Source organism: Rissa tridactyla, unplaced genomic scaffold (genome assembly GCF_028500815.1).
Source record: "Rissa tridactyla isolate bRisTri1 unplaced genomic scaffold, bRisTri1.patW.cur.20221130 scaffold_679, whole genome shotgun sequence".
Taxonomy (NCBI): domain Eukaryota; kingdom Metazoa; phylum Chordata; class Aves; order Charadriiformes; family Laridae; genus Rissa; species Rissa tridactyla.
The window spans coordinates 1-19,415 of NW_026529891.1; the positions used below are offsets into that span (position 1 = coordinate 1).

Genomic DNA, 19,415 nt, shown 5'->3' on the forward strand with positions numbered 1-19,415 from the left:
GGGGCGTGTGGGCAATGGGTGGCCACTGAAGGGCGGGGGGAGGGACGGCGGGGGGGGTCGTAGCCAAGGAAGGGGGCGTGGCCACCCCGGGGAGGGGGCGGGCGGGGTCTTTGGGGGCGTGGCCAGGGGGTCCCAGCCAATGGGTGTCGGCCATCTTGGGTGTCGGCCATCTTGGGTGTCAGCCATGTTGGGTGACGGCCATCTTGGGGGTTGGCTGAGCGTTGGGGGCGTGGCCAAGGGGAGGGGGCGTGGCCATCGGGGTGGGCGTGGTCTTTGGGGGCGTGGCCAGGGGGTCCCAGCCGATGGGTGTTGGCCATCTTGGGCGTCGGCCATGTCGGGGGTTGGCCAAACGTTGGGGCGTGGCCAATGCAAGGGTAGGAGGTGGGCGTGGTCTTGTGGGGCGTGGCCGGGGGGGTCCCAGCCGATGGGCGTCGGCCATCTTGGGCGTCAGCCATCTTGGGCGTCGGCCATATTGGGTGACGGCCATCTCGGGGGTTGGCTGAGCGTTGGGGGCGTGGCCAAGAGGGAGGGGCGTGGCCATAGGGATGGGCGTGGTCTTTGGGGCGTGGCCAGGGGGTCCCAGCCAATGGGTGTCGGCTATCTTGGGCATCGGCCATCTTGGGCGACGGCCATCTTGGGCGTCGGCCATGTCGGGGGTTGGCCGAGCGTTGGGGGCGTGGCCGTCGGGGCCGGGCGTGGTCTTGGGGGGCTGGGGGGGGGGGTGGGGGAGGGGGCAGGGGTGGGCGTGGCCTCACCCGAATGGAGGCCGATGCGGATGCGGACGGGCACCTCCGGCATGTGCCGCATCTTGAAGGTGCCGACGGAGCTGAGGATGTCCAGGGACATGTTGGCTATCTCCCCCGCGTGCCGGTTGCCGTTGCGTTTCGGTAGCCCCGAGGCCACCATGTAGGCGTCCCCGATGGTCTCCACCTGGGGGGGGGGGGGGGGGGGGGAGGACGGTGGCCACCGGAACCACCACCCCCCCCCCCCCGCGGCCACCTCGGGGATGTCCCTAAAGGCCTCGGCGGCCCCTCGCCACCTTCGTCTGGTGGCCGCGGGGCCCTTTCTCCGCAGATCGAGGTGGCCACCGCGGCCGGCGTCTAACCTTGTAGGTGGCCCTGAGGCCCGCGGTGACCCCCGGCCCCATCCGGTTGGTGGCCACCCCCCATCTTTGGCCTTGTGACCCACAGAACTGTGGCCACCAGAGCCACGGCCACCTCACGGGTGTCCCTAAGGGCCTTGGTGGCCCATCACCACCTTCACTTGGTGGCTACTCATCTCCAGATCGAGGTGGCCACCGTGGCCACCAACGCCCCGAGGTGGCCCCACGCCCCTGTCAACATCCCTCAGGCCCACGGCGACCCCCAACCCCACCCATTTGGTGGCCACCCCCCATCTTTGGCCCTGTGACCCACAGAACTGTGGCCACCAGAGCCACACAGGTGTCTCTAAGGACGCCGGCCTTCACTTGGTGGCCACTCATCTCCAGATCGAGTTGGCCACCGTGGCCACCAACGCCCCGAGCTGGCCCCACGCCCCTGTCAACATCCCTCAGGCCCACGGCGACCCCCAACCCCACCCATTTGGTGGCCACCCCCCATCTTTGCCCCTACGCCCCAGGGGATGGTGGCCACCAGAGCCACGGCCACCTCACGGGTGTCCCTAAGGGCCTTGGTGGCCCGTCACCACCTTCACTTGGTGGCCACTCATCTCCAGATCGAGGTGGCCACGGTGGCCAGCAGAGCCACACAGGTGTCTCTAAGGACGCTGGCCTTCGCTTGGTGGCCGACACCATGGCCACCAACGCCCCGAGCTGGCCCCACGCCCCCGTCGACATCCCTCAGGCCCACGGCGACCCCCAACCCCACCCATTTTGGTGGCCACCACCCCCCCACCTCCCCCAGCCTTTCAAAACCTTTATCCCTCCGCCCCACGGGGAGCGCGCGGCTACCGCCCGCGGGCCGGCCACTAGCCCCACACCCCCCCCGGCACCTTGTAGACGTCGTGGGAGCCGATGATGGCGTCGAAGAGGGTGTAGAGGTCGTTGAGGAGGTCGACCACCTCGATGGGCTCGCTCATGGCCGAGATGTGGTGAAGCCCACGATGTCGCTGAAGTAAAGAGTCACCTCCTCGAAGTACTCGGGCTCCACCGGCGTCCCCATCTTCAGGGCCTCGGCTACCGACCTGCCCGAGGTGGCAAGCGCCGGTTCGTGAGCGGAAGGTTTGGCCCCGGGGGCCGGGGCGGGGGGGGGGAGGCAAGGCCGAGTCGGCCCTCGGTAGCCATCTGGGTCGCCTCCAGCTTCATAGAGCCACATGGGGTCTACGGGGGATGTGGCAACCCCAGCTCGGCCCTCAGTAGTCACCTCGACCCCCTCCAGCCCCATAGACTTCGGGGGGTCAATAGACCATGGGGCAACCCCAACTCGGCCCTCAGTAGCCTCCTTGGCCACCTCCAGCCCCATAGAGCCACGTGGGGTCTACAGGAACGTGGCAACCCCAACTTGTCCCTCAGTGGCCACCTTGACCACCTCCAGCCCCATAGAGCCAGGTGAGGTCTACAGGGACGTGGCAACCCCAACTCGGCCCTCAGTAGCCACCTCAACCCCCTCCAGCCCCATAGACTTCAGGGGGCCAATAGACCATGGGCAACCCCAACTCCGCCCTCAGTAGCCACCTTGGCCACCTCCAGCCTCATGGAGCCAGGTGGGGTCTACGGGGACGTGGCAACCCCAACTTGTCCCCCAGTGGCCACCTCGACCCCCTCCAGCCCCATAGACTTCGGGGGGTCAATAGACCATGGGCAACCCCAACTCGTCCCTCAGTAGCCACCTTGGCCACCTCCAGCCCCATAGAGCCACGTGGGGTCTACGGGGACGTGGCAACCCAACTTGTCCCTCAGTAGCCACCTTGACCACCTCCACCCAGCCCATAGAGCCAGGTGAGGTCTACAGGGACGTGGCAACCCCAACTCGGCCCTCAGTGGCCACCTTGACCCCCTCCAGCCCCATAGACTTCGGGGGGTCAATAGACCATGGGCAACACCAGCTCGGCCCTCAGTAGCCACCTCGGCCACCTCCAGCCCCATAGACTTCGGGGGGTCAATAGACCATGGGCAACCCCAACTTGTCCCCCAGTGGCCACCCCTCAACCCCCTTCAGCCCCATAGACCCACATGGGGTCAACCAGGCCATGGGCAACCCCAAGCCATCCCCAGTGGCCACCTCGACCCCCTCCGGCCCCACATGTCCCCCCCCCGCCCCCCAAGCTCTACGCCACCACCCCACCCCCCCCAGATGGACCCTACGGAGCAACGGCCGCCCCATAACTGGTCCCACCCCCCCATAACTGGTCCCACCCCCCCATATTGGTCCCACCCCCCCATAACTGGTCCCAACACCCCATAACTGGTCCCACCACCCCATATTGGTCCACCACCCATAACTGGTCCCACCCCCCCATAACTGGTCCCCACCCACCCCATACGGGTCCACCCCACCCCTTACTGGGTCCACCACCCTACTGTCCACCACCCCATATTGGTCCCACCCCACCCCATATTGGTCCCACCCAACCCCACATTGGTCCCACCCCATAACTGGTCCCACCACCCATAACTGGTCCCACCACCCCATATTGGTCCCACCCCCCCATAACTGGTCCCACCACCCCATATTGGTCCCACCACCCCATAACTGGTCCCACCACCCCATAACTGGTCCCACCCAACCCCATATTGGTCCCACCACCCCATAACTGGTCCCACCACCCCACATTGGTCCCACACCCCATAACTGGTCCCACCACCCATATTGGTCCCACCACCCCATAACTGGTCCCACCACCCCATAACTGGTCCCACCCAACCCCATATTGGTCCCACCACCCATAACTGGTCCCACCACCCCACATTGGTCCCACCACCCCTTACTGGTCCCACCACCCCATATGGTCCCACCCCCCCATAACTGGTCCCACCACCCCATAACTGGTCCCACCCAAACCCCATATTGGTCCCACCACCCCATAACTGGTCCCAACACCCCATATTGGTCCCACCACCCCATAACTGGGTCCCACCCCCCCATAACTGGTCCCACCCCATAACTGGTCCCAACACCCCATAACTGGTCCCACCCCCCCACATTGGTCCCACCCCCCCACGTCGCTCCCCACCCCCCCCCCTTATCTCCTCCTTCCCTCCCTCTACCACCCCCCCCCCCTTCCCCGCCCCCGTCCTCAGCCCCACGGCGGGCGGGCGACCCACGGGGGCAGCATCTGGGTGAGGAGCTTGTCCGTCTTCTGCTTCTCGATCTCCAGCTCCTCGGTGCGTTCCGGATGAGATCCTCCAGGTTGCTGGAATATTGCTCCAGCATCCGCAGCATGGAGTCGATGATGTTCGTCTTCCTCCCCTTGTTGATGCCCTTGAACTGGTTGGGGGCCAGAGGGGGAGTTGGGGGGGGGCCGGCCCCACGGCGTCAGCGCCCCACGGCGCGTCTCAGCGTCCCCCACGGCGTCAGCTTCCTCCCCTCCCCCCCGGCTCCGATGTAGGAGGGCAGAATGGGGGGGGGGGGGGGGAGGGGGGGGAGGGGAGAGGGCGGGGGGGGGGTCTGACCCATAAGTCACGTCCCACCACCCCATAACCCACATCCCACCACCCCATAAGCAGCCAACTGGGCCCACCCCACCCCATAACCAACGTCCCCACCACCCCCATACTGGTCCCACCCAACCCATACTGGTCCCACCACCCCATAAGTACCCAACTGGGCCCACCCCACCCCATAACCAACATCCCACCACCCCATAAGTACCCAACTGGGCCCACCCCACCCCATAACCAACGTCCCACCACCCCATACTGGTCCCACCACCCCATAACCACCAAACTGGTCCCACCCAACCCCATACTGGTCCCACCCAACCCCATACTGGTCCCACCACCCCATAACCAGCCAACTGGGCCCACCTCACCCCATAACCAACGTCCCACCACCCCATACTGGTCCCGTCACCCATACCCATGCCCGTATCACCCCCCTACTGGTCCCATATCCCCCCATACTGGTCCATATCTCCCCATACTGGTCCCATGTGACCCCGTACTGGTCCGTATCACCCCATACTGGTCTGTATCTCCCCATACTGGTCCATATCTCCCCATACTGGTCCCATATCACCCCATACTGGTCCATATCTCCCCATACTGGTCCCATATCACCCCATACTGGTCTGTATCTCCCCATACTGGTCCATATCTCCCCATACTGGTCCCATATCACCCCATACCCATCCCGTATCACCCCATACTGGTCCATATCTCCCCATACTGGTCCATATCTCCCCATACTGGTCCGTATCTCCCCATAGCCATCCTGTATCACCCCATACTGGTCCATATCACCCCATACTGGTCCATATCACCCCATACTGGTCCATATCTCCCCATACTGGTCCCATATCACCCCATACTGGTCCATATCTCCCCATACTGGTCCGTATCTCCCCATACTGGTCCATATCTCCCCATACTGGTCCCATATCTCCCCGTCCCGGTCCCAGGTGACCCCGTGCGGGTCCCACCTGCTCGAAGATCTGGTCGATGGTGGGCCTCTTCTCGGGCTGCTCGCTCCAGCACTGCTTCATCAGCTGGATGCACTCCAGGGGGGCCTGGTCGGCCGAGACGGCGGGCCGGCAGAGCGGGGGGGGGCGCTGCACCTTCTCGATGATCTCTGGGGGCACCCGCGTCACCCGGGGGGGGGGTCCCGGTGACGGGGAGGGGGGGGGGGAGGCTCGGTTTGGGGGTGCGTGGAGGGGGTTTGGGCAACGGGGGTGGCCTGGAGGGGGTGACAGAGGTGCTGGAGGCTGGGGGGGAGGCTGGGGGGGGGGGGCGGGCAGTTGGGGGGCCAAGGGGTCTTTTGGTGGGGCGGGGGGGGGGGAGGGGGGGGGTCCTGGAGATACTTGGGGGGTTCTGGAGATGTTTTTTTGGGGGGTTCCGGAGGTGTTTGAGGGAGTTCTGGAGGTGTTTGGGGGGGTTCTGGAGATACTTATGGGGTTCTGGAGGTGCTTGGCGGGGGTTCTAGAGGTACTTATGGGGTTCTGGAGATGTTTGGGGGGGTTCTGGAGATACTTATGGGGTTCTGGAGGTACTTATGGGGTTCTGGAGATGTTTGGGGGGGGTCCTGGAGATACTTATGGGGTTCTGGAGATACTTATGGGGTTCTGGAGGTGCTTGGGGGGGTCCTGGAGATACTTATGGGGTTCTGGAGATGTTTGGGGGGGGTCCTGGAGGTACTTATGGGGTTGTGGAGATATCTGGGGGGTGCTGGAGATCCTTGGGGGGTCCTGGAGGTGCTTGGGGGGTGGTTCTGGAGATACTTATGGGGTTCTGGAGATGTTTGGGGAGGGTCCTGGAGATACTTGGGGGGGTTCTGGAGATACTTATGGGGTCCTGGAGGTGCTTGGGGGGTGGTTCTGGAGATACTTATGGGGTTCTGGAGATGTTTGGGGAGGGCCCTGGAGATACTTGGGGGGGTTCTGGAGATACTTATGGGGTCCTGGAGGTGCTTGGGGGGGGTTCTGGAGATACTTATGGGGTCCTGGAGATGTTTGGGGGCGTCCTGGAGGTGCTTGGGGGGTGGTTCTGGAGATACTTATGGGGTTCTGGAGATACTTATGGGGTTCTGGAGATGTTGGGGGGGGGTCCTGGAGATACTTGGGGGGTTCTGGAGATACTTATGGGGTCCTGGAGAAGTTTGGGGGGGTCCTGGAGGTACTTGGGGGGCCAACAGGGTCACTGGGGGGTTACTGGGAGGTTACTGGGAGGCTACTGGGCTGAACCTTCAGGGGGCAGCCCCAGGATGCTGTGGGGTCACTGGGGGCTACTGGGGGCTACTGGGAGGCTACTGGTCAGAACATTTAAGGGGCAGCCCCAGCATGCAGTAGGGTCACTGGTGGCTACTGGGGGTTACTGGGAGGCTACTGGTGGGCTACTGGTGTGACTGGGCTGTACCTTCATGGGGCAGCCCCAGCATGGCGCGGGGTCACTGGGGGCTACTGGGGGTTACTGGGAGGCTACTGGTCAGGATATTTAAGGGGCAGCCCCAGCATGCAGTAGGGCCACGGGGGCTACTGGGGGCTTACTGGGAGGCTACTGGTGGGTTACTGGTCAGGACATTTAAGGTGCAGCCCCAGCATGGCGTGGGGTCACTGGGGGCTACTGGGGGCTACTGGGAGGCTACTGGTCAGGACATTTAAGGGGCAGCCCCAGCGTGCAGCAGCGTCACTGGGGACTACTGGGGGCTACTGGGAGGCTACTGGTGGGTACCTGCGGGGGGCAGCCCCAGCATGCAGCAGGGTCACTGGTGGCTACTGGGGGCTACTGGGAGGCTATTGGTGGCTACCTGCGGGGGCAGCCCCAGCATGCAGTAGGGCCACTGGGGACTACTGGGGGCTACTGGGAGGCTACTGGTGGCTACCTGCGGGGGGCAGCCCCAGCATGCAGTAGGGCCACTGGGGACTACTGGGGGCTACTGGGAGGCTACTGGTGGCTACCTGCGGGGGCAGCCCCAGCATGCAGCGGGGTCACTGGGGGCTACTGGGGGGTTACTGGGAGGCTACCGGGCTGTACCTTCAGGGGGCAGGCCCAGCATGACGCAGGGCCACTGGTGGCTACTGGGGGCTACTGGGAGGCTACTGGTGGCTACCTGCGGGGGGCAGCCCCAGCATGCAGCAGGGTCACTGGTGGCTACTGGGGGCTACTGGGAGGCTATTGGTGGCTACCTGCGGGGGGCAGCCCCAGCATGCAGTAGGGCCACTGGGGACTACTGGGGGCTACTGGGAGGCTACTGGTGGCTACCTGCGGGGGCAGCCCCAGCATGCAGCGGGGTCACTGGGGACTACTGGGGGCTACTGGGAGGCTACTGGTGGCTACCTGCAGGGGGCAGCCCCAGCATGCAGTAGGGCCACTGGGGGCTACTGGGGGGTTACTGGGAGGCTACCGGGCTGTACCTTCAGGGGGCAGGCCCAGCATGACGCAGGGCCACTGGTGGCTACTGGGGGCTACTGGGAGGCTACTGGTGGCTACCTGCGGGGGGCAGCCCCAGCATGCAGTAGGGCCACTGGGGACTACTGGGGGCTACTGGGAGGCTACTGGTGGCTACCTGCGGGGGGCAGCCCCAGCATGCAGCAGGGCCACTGGGGGCTACTGGGGGGTTACTGGGAGGCTACTGGGCTGTACCTTCAGGGGGCAGGCCCAGCATGACGCAGGGCCACTGGTGGCTACTGGGGGCTACTGGGAGGCTACTGGTGGCTACCTGCGGGGGGCAGCCCCAGCATGCAGCAGGGTCACTGGTGGCTACTGGGGGCTACTGGGAGGCTATTGGTGGCTACCTGCGGGGGGCAGCCCCAGCATGCAGTAGGGCCACTGGGGACTACTGGGGGCTACTGGGAGGCTACTGGTGGCTACCTGCGGGGGGCAGCCCCAGCATGCAGCGGGGTCACTGGGGACTACTGGGGGCTACTGGGAGGCTACTGGTGGCTACCTGCAGGGGGCAGCCCCAGCATGCAGTAGGGCCACTGGGGGCTACTGGGGGGTTACTGGGAGGCTACCGGGCTGTACCTTCAGGGGGCAGGCCCAGCATGCAGTAGGGCCACTGGTGGCTACTGGGGGTTCCTGGGAGGCTAGTGGGCGGTACCTGCGGGGGGCAGCCCCAGCATGCAGCGGGGTCACTGGGGGCTACTGGGGGCTACTGGGAGGCTACTGGTGGCTACCTGCGGGGGGCAGCCCCAGCATGCAGTAGGGCCCGCTGCGGCAGATGACCTCCTGCATGATGATGCCGATGCCGTAGACGTCGCCCCGGAAGGAGCCGCGACGTTCCAGCGCCGGGTCCCGCAGCAGCTCCGGCGCCGTCCACAGCCGCTCTGATGGGGGGGGGGCGGAGCCACCCTCAGGCCACGCCCACCCCGCCCCAGGCCACGCCCACCAGCCCCAGGCCACGCCCACCCCGGCCCCCGGCCACCCTCCCATTGGGGTGGCCGAGGAATGGGGTGGCCACGCCCCCCTCGCCCCCCCCACCACCCCGGGGGAAGGACAGGCCACGCCCCCCTATTGAGGCCACGCCCCCCCACACACGAGAAGACCACGCCCCCGTGGGAGGCCGCGCCCCCTCTCTAGGCCACGCCCCCTCGGGAAGAGACCACGCCCCCCCCCCCCCGCGGGAGGCCATGCCCTATATGGGAGGCCACGCCCCCCCCTTAGGGGAGGCCACGCCCCCTCTGTAGGCCACGCCCCCTCTGGGGGAGCACCCGGGAGGCCATGCCCTATATGGGAGGCCACGCCCCCTTAGGGGAGACCACGCCCCCTGGGAGGCCACACCCGACATGGGAGGCCACGCCCCAGAGGGGACCGCACCCCATTGGAGACCACGCCCCCCTATGGGAGACCACACCCCCACGGGAGACCACGCCCCCTTAGTAGGCCACGCCCCATGGGAGGCCACACACCCCCTATGGGAGACCCCGCCCCACGGGAGGCCCCGCCCTGCGTGGGAGGCCACACCCCACGGGAGGCCACGCCCCCTTCGCAGGCCACGCCCCCGTGGGAAGGCCACACCCCCTTATAGGAGACCACGCCCCCTCACGGGAGGCCACGCCCCCCCATAAGCCCACACCCCCATAGAAGACCACACCCCCACCGGGAACCACGCCCCCTGGGGGGGAGGCCACGCCCCCTTAGTAGGACACGCCCCCTTAGTAGGCCACGCCCTCTTAGTAGGCCACGCCCAATGGCAGGCCACGCCCCCAGACACCACCCCCTCGCCCCTGCCCCATCCCGTCGGGCCCCCCCCCCTCCCCCCTTCCCCCAACCTCCCGCCCCGCCCCGCCCCGCCCCGGGCCCCGCCCTCACCCTGGGGCTGGGGGGTGGGGGTGGGCACCCGCTGGGCCTCCAGCAGCTCGTTGTAGCCGTGGTCCGTCACCTTCAGCACGAAGCGACCGTCCACCACGCAGTTGCGGGACTTGAGGCGGCCGTGGACCACGGCGCGGTGGTGCAGGTACCGAATGCCCTGCGGGGAGGCGGCCACCGCCGTCAGCCCCCGCGGCCACCACCACCGCGGCTACGGTCACGGCCAACACCAACACGGCGACCACCAGGGCCACCAGCGTGGCTACCGTCATGGCCAACACTAACACAGCCACCACGATGGCTACTGTCATGGCCGACACCAGCATGGCCACCAGTATGGCTACAGTCATGGCCACCACCACCATGGCCACCACCACCATGGCCACCACTATGGCCACCATCATGGCTACGGTCATGGCCACCACCATCATGGCCACCACCAGCATGGCCACTATCATGGCTACTGTCATGGCCACCACCAGCATGGCCACCACCATGGTTACAGTCATGGCTGCCACCATGGCTACTGTCATGGCCAACACCAGCATGGCCACCGCCATGGTTACAGTCATGGCCACCAACACGGGCAACACCGCGGCTACGGTCATGGCCAACACCAACACGGCGACCACCAGGGCCACCAGCGTGGCTACCGTCATGGCCAACACTAACACAGCCACCACAATGGCTACTGTCATGGCCGACACCAGCATGGCCACCAGTATGGCTACAGTCATGGCCACCACCACCATGGCCACCACTATGGCCACCATCATGGCTACGGTCATGGCCAACACCATCATGGCCACCACCAGCATGGCCACCATCATGGCTACTGTCATGGCCGACACCAGCATGGCCACCACCATGGTTACAGTCATGGCCACCAACACAGGCAACACCGTGGCTACGGCCACGGCCAACACCAACACGGCGACCACCAGGGCCACCAGCGTGGCTACCGTCATGGCCAACACTAACACAGCCACCACGATGGCTACTGTCATGGCCGACACCAGCATGGCCACCAGTATGGCTACAGTCATGGCCACCACCACCATGGCCACCACTGTGGCCACCATCATGGCTACGGTCATGGCCAACACCATCATGGCCACCACCAGCATGGCCACCATCATGGCTACTGTCATGGCCAACACCATCATGGCCACCACCACCATGGCCACTATCATGGCTACTGTCATGGCCACCACCACCATGGCCACTATCATGGCTACTGTCATGGCCAACACCACCATGGCCACCACCATGGTTACAGTCATGGCCACCACCACCATGGCCACCACTATGGCCACCATCATGGCTACCGTCATGGCCAACACCAACATGGCCACCACCATGGTTACAGTCACGGCCACCAACACGGGCAACACCGTGGCTACGGTCACGGCCAACACCAACATGGCCACCACCATGGCCACCATCATGGCTACGGTCATGGACAACACCACCATGGCCACCACCATGGTTACAGTCATGGCCACCAACACAGGCAACACCGTGGCTACGGTCACGGCCAACACCAACATGGCAGTCGTGGACAACACCACCATGGCCACCAGCATGGCTACAGTCATGGCCAACAGCAGCATGGCCACCAGTATGGCTATGGTCATGGCCACCACCAGCACGGCCACGAGCATGGCTACTGTCATGGCCAACAGCAGCATGGCCACCACCATGGCTACTGTCATGGCCAGCACCACCATGGCCACCATCATGGTTACAGTCATGGCCGCCACCATGGCTACTGTCATGGCCACCACCACCATGGCCACCACCAAGTCCCTCCCCCATGGCCACCACCACCACCACAGCCACCTCCGCTCCCATGGCCACCACCAAGGCTGTCCCTGTGGCCACCACCAATTCCCTCCCCATGGCCACTGCCACCATCACAGCCACCGTGGCCACCACCACCACCATGGCCACCACCACTACCATGGCCACCACCAAGACTGCCCCGTGGCCACCACCAAGACCATCCCCATGGCCACCACCACCACCCCAGCCACCTCCACTCCCATGGCCACCACCAAGTCCATCCCTGTGGCCACCACCAAGGCCATCCCCATGGCCACTGCCACCACCACAGCCACCATGGCCACCACCACCGCCGTGGCCACCACCAAGGCCGTCCTCATGGCCTCCACCACCACCATGGCCACCACCAAGTCCATCCCCATGGCCACCGCCACCGCCGCAGCCACCATGGCCACCACCACCACCATGGCCACCACCAAGGCCGTCCTCATGGCCACTGCCACCACCCCAGCCACCTCCACTCCCATGGCCACCACCAATGCCGTCCCCGTGGCCACCATCAAGTCCCTTCCCATGGCCACTGCCACCACCACAGCCACCATGGCCTCCACCACCACCATGGCCACCACCAAGTCCTTCACCATGGCCACCACCACCACCATGGTCACCACCAAGACCATCCCCATGGCCACCACCACCACCCCAGCCACCTCCGCTCCCATGGCCACCACCAAGACCGTCCCCGTGGCCACCATCAAGTCCCTTCCCATGGCCGCCACCACCACCACAGCCACCACCACCACCACCATGGCCACCACCAAGTCCATCCCCATGGCCTCCACCACCACCATGGCCACCACCAAGACCATCCCCATGGCCACCACCACCACCCCAGCCACCTCCGCTCCCATGGCCACCACCAAGACCCTCCCCGTGGCCACCATCAAGTCCTTCACCATGGCCACCACCACCACCACGGCCACCACCAAGACCATCCCCATGGCCACCACCACCACCATGGCCACCACCAAGACCATCCCCATGGCCACCACCACCACCCCAGCCACCTCCGCTCCCATGGCCACCACCAATGCCGTCCCCCGTGGCCACCATCAAGTCCCTCCCCATGGCCACCACCACCACCACAGCCACCACCACCACTCCCATGGCCACCACCAAGTCCATCCCCATGGCCACTGCCACCACCACAGCCACCATGGCCTCCACCACCACCATGGCCACCACCAAGACCATCCCCATGGCCACCACCACCATCCCAGCCACCTCCGCTCCCATGGCCACCACCAAGACCCTCCCCGTGGCCACCATCAAGTCCTTCACCATGGCCACCACCACCACCACGGCCACCACCAAGACCATCCCCATGGCCACCACCACCACCCCAGCCACCTCCGCTCCCATGGCCACCACCAATGCCGTCCCCGTGGCCACCATCAAGTCCCTCCCCATGGCCACCACCACCACCACAGCCACCACCACCACCACCATGGCCACCACCAAGTCCATCCCCATGGCCACTGCCACCACCACAGCCACCATGGCCTCCACCACCACCATGGCCACCATCAGGTCCTTCACCATGGCCACCACCACCACCATGGCCACCACCAAGACCATCCCCATGGCCACCGCCACCGCCGCAGCCACCACCAAGACCATCCCCATGGCCACCACCACCACCCCAGCCACCTCCGCTCCCACGGCCACCACCAATGCCGTCCCTGTGGCCACCATCAAGTCCCTCCCCATGGCCACCACCGCCACCACAGCCACCTCCGCTCCCACGGCCACCACCAAGACCATCCCCATGGCCACCGCCACCACCATGGCCACCACCAAGACCATCCCCATGGCCACCACCACCACCCCAGCCACCTCTGCTCCCATGGCCACCACCAATGCCGTCCCTGTGGCCACCATCAAGTCCCTCCCCATGGCCACCACCACCACCACAGCCACCACCACCACTCCCATGGCCACCACCAAGTCCATCCCCATGGCCACTGCCACCACCACAGCCACCATGGCCTCCACCACCACCATGGCCACCATCAGGTCCTTCACCATGGCCACCACCACCACCATGGCCACCACCAAGACCATCCCCATGGCCACCACCACCACCCCAGCCACCTCCGCTCCCACGGCCACCACCAATGCCGTCCCTGTGGCCACCATCAAGTCCCTCCCCATGGCCACCACCGCCACCACAGCCACCTCCGCTCCCACGGCCACCACCAAGACCATCCCCATGGCCACCGCCACCACCATGGCCACCACCAAGATCATCCCCATGGCCACCACCACCACCCCAGCCACCTCCGCTCCCATGGCCACCACCAATGCCGTCCCTGTGGCCACCATCAAGTCCCTCCCCATGGCCACCACCACCACCACAGCCACCACCACCACTCCCATGGCCACCACCAAGTCCATCCCCATGGCCACTGCCACCACCACAGCCACCATGGCCTCCACCACCACCATGGCCACCATCAGGTCCTTCACCATGGCCACCACCACCACCATGGCCACCACCAAGACCATCCCCATGGCCACCGCCACCACCATGGCCACCACCAAGACCATCCCCATGGCCACCACCACCACCCCAGCCACCTCCGCTCCCACGGCCACCACCACAATGCCGTCCCTGTGGCCACCATCAGGTCCTTCACCATGGCCACCACCACCACCACAGCCACCACCACCACCATGGCCACCATCAAGGCCGTCCTCATGGCCACTGCCACCACCACAGCCACCATGGCCTCCACCACCACCATGGCCACCACCAAGGCCGTCCTCATGGCCACTGCCACCACCACAGCCACCATGGCCTCCACCACCACCATGGCCACCATCAAGTCCCTTCACCATGGCCACCACCACCACCATGGCCACCACCAAGTCCCTCCCCATGGCCACTGCCACCACCACAGCCACCATGGCCTCCCACCACCCATGGCCACCATCAAGTCCTTCACCATGGCCACCACCACCACCATGGCCACCACCAAGACATCCCCATGGCCACCACCACCACCCCAGCCACCTCCGCTCCCATGGCCACCACCAATGCCGTCCCGGCTCTCGGTTGCCACCCCGGGGGCCGTCACCTTGATGAGGTCGATGAGGAGGGAGGACTTGAACATCCAGTCGAGCTTCATGTCCTCGTTGCGCAGCAGGTCTCCAGGCTGCCGCGGGAGCAGTGCTCCGAGACGATGGCGAAGATGCCGCAGTCGTGGAATGAAGCCCAAGAAGAGGTTGACGTTCTCGTGCCGCAGGTCCCGTAACTGGCCCCGGGGGGGGGTGGGGGGAGACGAGGCCCGAGCGTGGGCCTTCAGCTCTCGGCCTTTGGCCCCTTACGGCCTGGCTTTGGCCCACACCCCCCACCCCGGGGCAGAATTGTGCCACCCGCGGCCTGATGTTGTCCTACCGTGGCCTGGTGTTGACCCCCCGTGGCCACCAATGGTCCCGTATTGTCCCCCTCATGGCCTGACATTGTCCCCCATGGCCTGGTGTTGACCCCCCATGGCCACATATGGTCCAGGATTGTCCCCCCCATGGCTTGACATTGTCACCCCATGGCCTGGTGTTGACCCCCCGTGGCCACCTATGGTCCCACATTGTCACCCCGTGGCCTGGTGTTGACCCCCATGGCCACCTGGGGTCCAGAATTGTCAACCCGTGGCCTGGTGTTGACCCCCGTGGCCACCAATGGTCCCACATTGTCCTCTCACGGCCAGACATTGTCCCCCCATGGCCTGATGTTGACCCCGTGGCCACCTATGGTCCAGAATTGTCACCTCATGGCCAGATATTGTCCCCCCATGGCCTGACATTGTCCCAGCATGATGTCGTGTTGACCCCCATGCCTCCTGGGGTCCAGATTGTCCCTCATGCCTGACATTGTCCCACCATGGCCTGATGTTGACCCCCGTGGCCTCCTGGGGTCCAGAATTGTCACCCCCATGGCCTGGTGTTGACCCCCCGTGGCCACCAATGGTCCCCCCATGGCTTGACATTGTCACCCCATGGCCTGGTGTTGACCCCCGTGGCCACCTATGGTCCCACATTGTCACCCCGTGGCCTAGTGTTGACCCCCATGGCCACCTGGGGTCCAGAATTGTCACCCCCGTGGCCTGGTGTTGACCCCCCGTGGCCACCTATGGTCCAGGACTGTCACCTCATGGCCTGACATTGTCCCCCGGTGGCCTGGTGTTGACCCCCCATGGCCACATATGGTCCAGAATTGTCCCCCCATGGCTTGACATTGTCACCCCATGGCCTGGTGTTGACCCCCCATGGCCACCAATGGTCCCACATTGTCCTCTCACGGCCAGACATTGTCCCCCCATGGCCTGATGTTGACCCCCGTGGCCACCTATGGTCCAGAATTGTCACCTCATGGCCAGATATTGTCCCCCCATGGCCTGACATTGTCCCACCATGATGTGGTGTTGACCCCCGTGGCCTCCTGGGGTCCAGAATTGTCACCCCGTGGCCTGGTGTTGACCCCCCGTGGCCACCAATGGTCCCCCCATGGCTTGACATTGTCACCCCATGGCCTGGTGTTGACCCCCGTGGCCACCTATGGTCCCACATTGTCACCCCGTGGCCTGGTGTTGACCCCCATGGCCACCTGGGGTCCAGAATTGTCACCCCGTGGCCTGGTGTTGACCCCCGTGGCCACCTATGGTCCAGGACTGTCACCTCATGGCCTGACATTGTCCCACCATGGCCTGGTGTTGACCCCCCATGGCCACATATGGTCCAGAATTGTCCCCCCATGGCCAGACAATGTCACTCCATGGCCTGGTGTTGACCCCCATGGCCACCAATGGTCCCCACATTGTCCCCCCAAGCCTGACATTGTCACCCCATGGCCTGGTGTTGACCCCCGTGGCCACCAATGGTCCCACATTGTCCCCCCATGGCCAGACATTGTCCCCCCATGGCCTGGTGCTGACCCCCGTGGCCACCTATGGTCCAGAATTGTCCCCTCAAGGCCTGGTGTTGAACCCTGTGGCCTCCTGGGGTCCAGAATTGTCCCCCCATGGCCTGACATTGTCACCCCATGGCCTGGTGCTGACCCCCGTGGAGTCCTGGGTCCAAATTGTCCCCCCATGGCCTGACATTGTCCCACCATGGCCTGGTGTTGACCCCCCGTGGCCACCTATGGTCCAGAGTTGTCCCCCCATGGCCTGACATTGTCACCCCATGGCCTGACATTGTCCCCTCGTGGCCTGACATTGTCCCACCGTGGCCTGGTGTTGACCCCCATGGCCACCTATGGTCTTCCATTGTCCCCCATGACCCACCGTTGTCCCATGGCCCATAATTGTCCCCCATGACCCAACGATGTCCCCATGACCCAACATTGTCCCTCATGACCCAACGTTGTCCCCATGACCCAGCGTTGTCCCCCATGACCCAACGTTGTCCCCATGACCCAGCGTTGTCCCCATGACCCAACGATGTCCCCCACGACGCAGCGTTGTCCCCCACGCCCCAACGATGTCCCCCATGACCCCAGCGTTGTCCCCCATGACCCAACGTTGTCCCCCACGACCCAGCGATGTCCCCATGACCCAACGATGTCCCCATGACCCAACATTGTCCCTCATGACCCAACATTGTCCCCATGACGCAACAATGTCCCCCACGCCCCAACGATGTCCCCACGCCCCAGCGATGTCCCCCATGACCCAACGATGTCCCCATGACCCAACATTGTCCCTCATGACCCAACATTGTCCCCGTGGCCCAACGATGTCCCCCACGCCCCAATGATGTCCCCCATGACCCAGCGTTGTCCCCCATGACCCAGCATTGTCCCCGTGACCCAACGATGCCCCCCATGACCCAACTTTGTCCCCCATGACCCAACATTGTCCCCATGACCCAACATTGTCCCCCACGATGCAGCGTTGTCCCCCATGACCCAACGTTGTCCCCCATGACCCAACGTTGTCCCCCACGACGCAGCGTTGTCCCCCATGACCCAGCGTTGTCCCCGTGGCCCAACGATGTCCCCCACGCCCCAACGATGTCCCCCATGACCCAACGTTGTCCCCATGACCCAACGATGTCCCCCACGACGCAGCGTTGTCCCCCACGCCCCAGCGATGTCCCCCACGCCCCGGCGGCGTCCCCCACGCCCCCCCTCACCTTGCAGAAGGCCAACTTGGTGGCCGGTTTCACCTCGCCGTGCTGGTCTCCGGGGAACCTCTTCAGCCAGACCCAGTCGCCCTGGGGGGGGGGACGGACGGACAAAGCGGGTGAGATCTGAGCCCCCCCCCGCGCAACACCCCCTCCCCCTCCCCCCCCACCCTCAATCCCCGGGGGGGATGGACCCCCCCCCCACCCCAAGATGGCGGGGACGCGCAGGGACACCAGTTGGGGGGGGGAGGGGGGGGGAAGGGGACACGCACACACACGCTCACTCTTCGCGTGTGTGTGTCCCCCCCCCACCCCCCCACCTCAACCCAATACACACACCACACACCCCCCCCCCAACAACGCGAAGAACCTCCACCCGCTCCCTCCGAAAGGCGCCGTGGGGTGGGGAGAGACGCGGGGGGAGAGAGGTCGGGGGGGGGGGGAACACACGGGATGGAGGGGGGTTTTTTTTTGGGGGGGGGTGGGGGGACGACGACACCCCACGGACTTACCTGCACGGAGGCGACAAGGCCCCTGCTGGTTAACAAAAGGAGGAGGAGGGGGAGGTGGCCATTGCCCTTCGGGTTTTTCGGCTCCCTGCGGGAAAGTTGGGGGGTCGGGGGGGGGGGGGGTTGGGGGGGGGGGGGGGGGGGGGGTCGGCGTCAATCGTTGGCGACCCCGCCCCCCACACACACATACATCCACCCCGGGGGGGGTGTTTAAGTGGGGGGTGGGAGTAGGGGGGGGGACACGCACACGCGCGGGTGTCTCCCGCGGAGGTGGCCTTGCCTTGTCGCCCCCGGTGGTGGGGGGGGGGGGGTGGGGGGGGTTGGGGGGGTGATGGGGGGGCGGGGGGGGGTGAGGTGGGGTACGGTGTTGTCGGGGACAGGCACACACGCACAAAGGGGGGGGGGGGGGACGCGGGGGGACGCGGGGGGACGCGGGGGCGAAGGGCCGCGGTACCTCAGCGATGGCCACGTTGGTGGCGTCGGGGGGGGGCGGCGGCGGCGACGCTCTTGAGGCTCTTGGCGTCCCCCCCGCTGCGACCGGCCAGGCTGGTACGGCTGCCGTCCACCTGCCGGGGGGGGGACACACACACACACACGTGCGCGTGGGGACACGGCGTCACGGGGGGTGGAGAGGGACACGCGTCGCCCGTGGGGACACACGTCAGCCATGGGGACCCACCAGCCCATGGGGACCCACCAGCCCGTGGGTCTTCTCCCGGGGTAGAGGCGGGACCTGGGACACACCTCAGGCCATGGGGACGTGTCACCCATGGGGACACACATCACCCACAGGGACACACGTCACCCACGGGGACACGTCTTCCATGGGGACACACATCACCCATGGGGCCCCACCAGCCCGTGGATCTTCTCCCAGGGTAGAGCTGGGAGCTGGGACACACCTCAGGCCATGGGGACATGTCACCCATGGGGACACACACCACCCACGGGGAGACACGTCAGCCATGGGGGACACATGTCACCCATGGGGACCCACCAGCCAGTGGGTCTTCTCCCAGGGTGGAGCTGGGACC

The 19,415-nt window shown here is 65.6% G+C and overlaps 1 protein-coding gene across 1 annotated transcript in view; it reads right to left on the reverse strand.

The window, feature by feature from the left end:
- Positions 1–755: 755 nt before the first annotated feature.
- The window catches only part of LOC128903831 (retinal guanylyl cyclase 1-like), a gene marked incomplete at its 3' end in the record, with an annotated part of 29,278 nt that continues 10,618 nt past the window's right edge, over positions 756–19,415 (reverse strand). Inside the window, 15 exon segments of the mRNA XM_054187720.1 lie at positions 756–930; positions 1,993–2,087; positions 2,090–2,184; positions 4,265–4,334; positions 4,337–4,427; positions 5,581–5,729; positions 8,770–8,919; positions 9,905–10,061; positions 14,827–14,900; positions 14,903–14,957; positions 14,959–15,003; positions 17,882–17,962; positions 18,385–18,465; positions 18,836–18,865; positions 18,867–18,947. Coding sequence (XP_054043695.1) covers positions 756–930; positions 1,993–2,087; positions 2,090–2,184; positions 4,265–4,334; positions 4,337–4,427; positions 5,581–5,729; positions 8,770–8,919; positions 9,905–10,061; positions 14,827–14,900; positions 14,903–14,957; positions 14,959–15,003; positions 17,882–17,962; positions 18,385–18,465; positions 18,836–18,865; positions 18,867–18,947 — 1,429 coding nt within the window.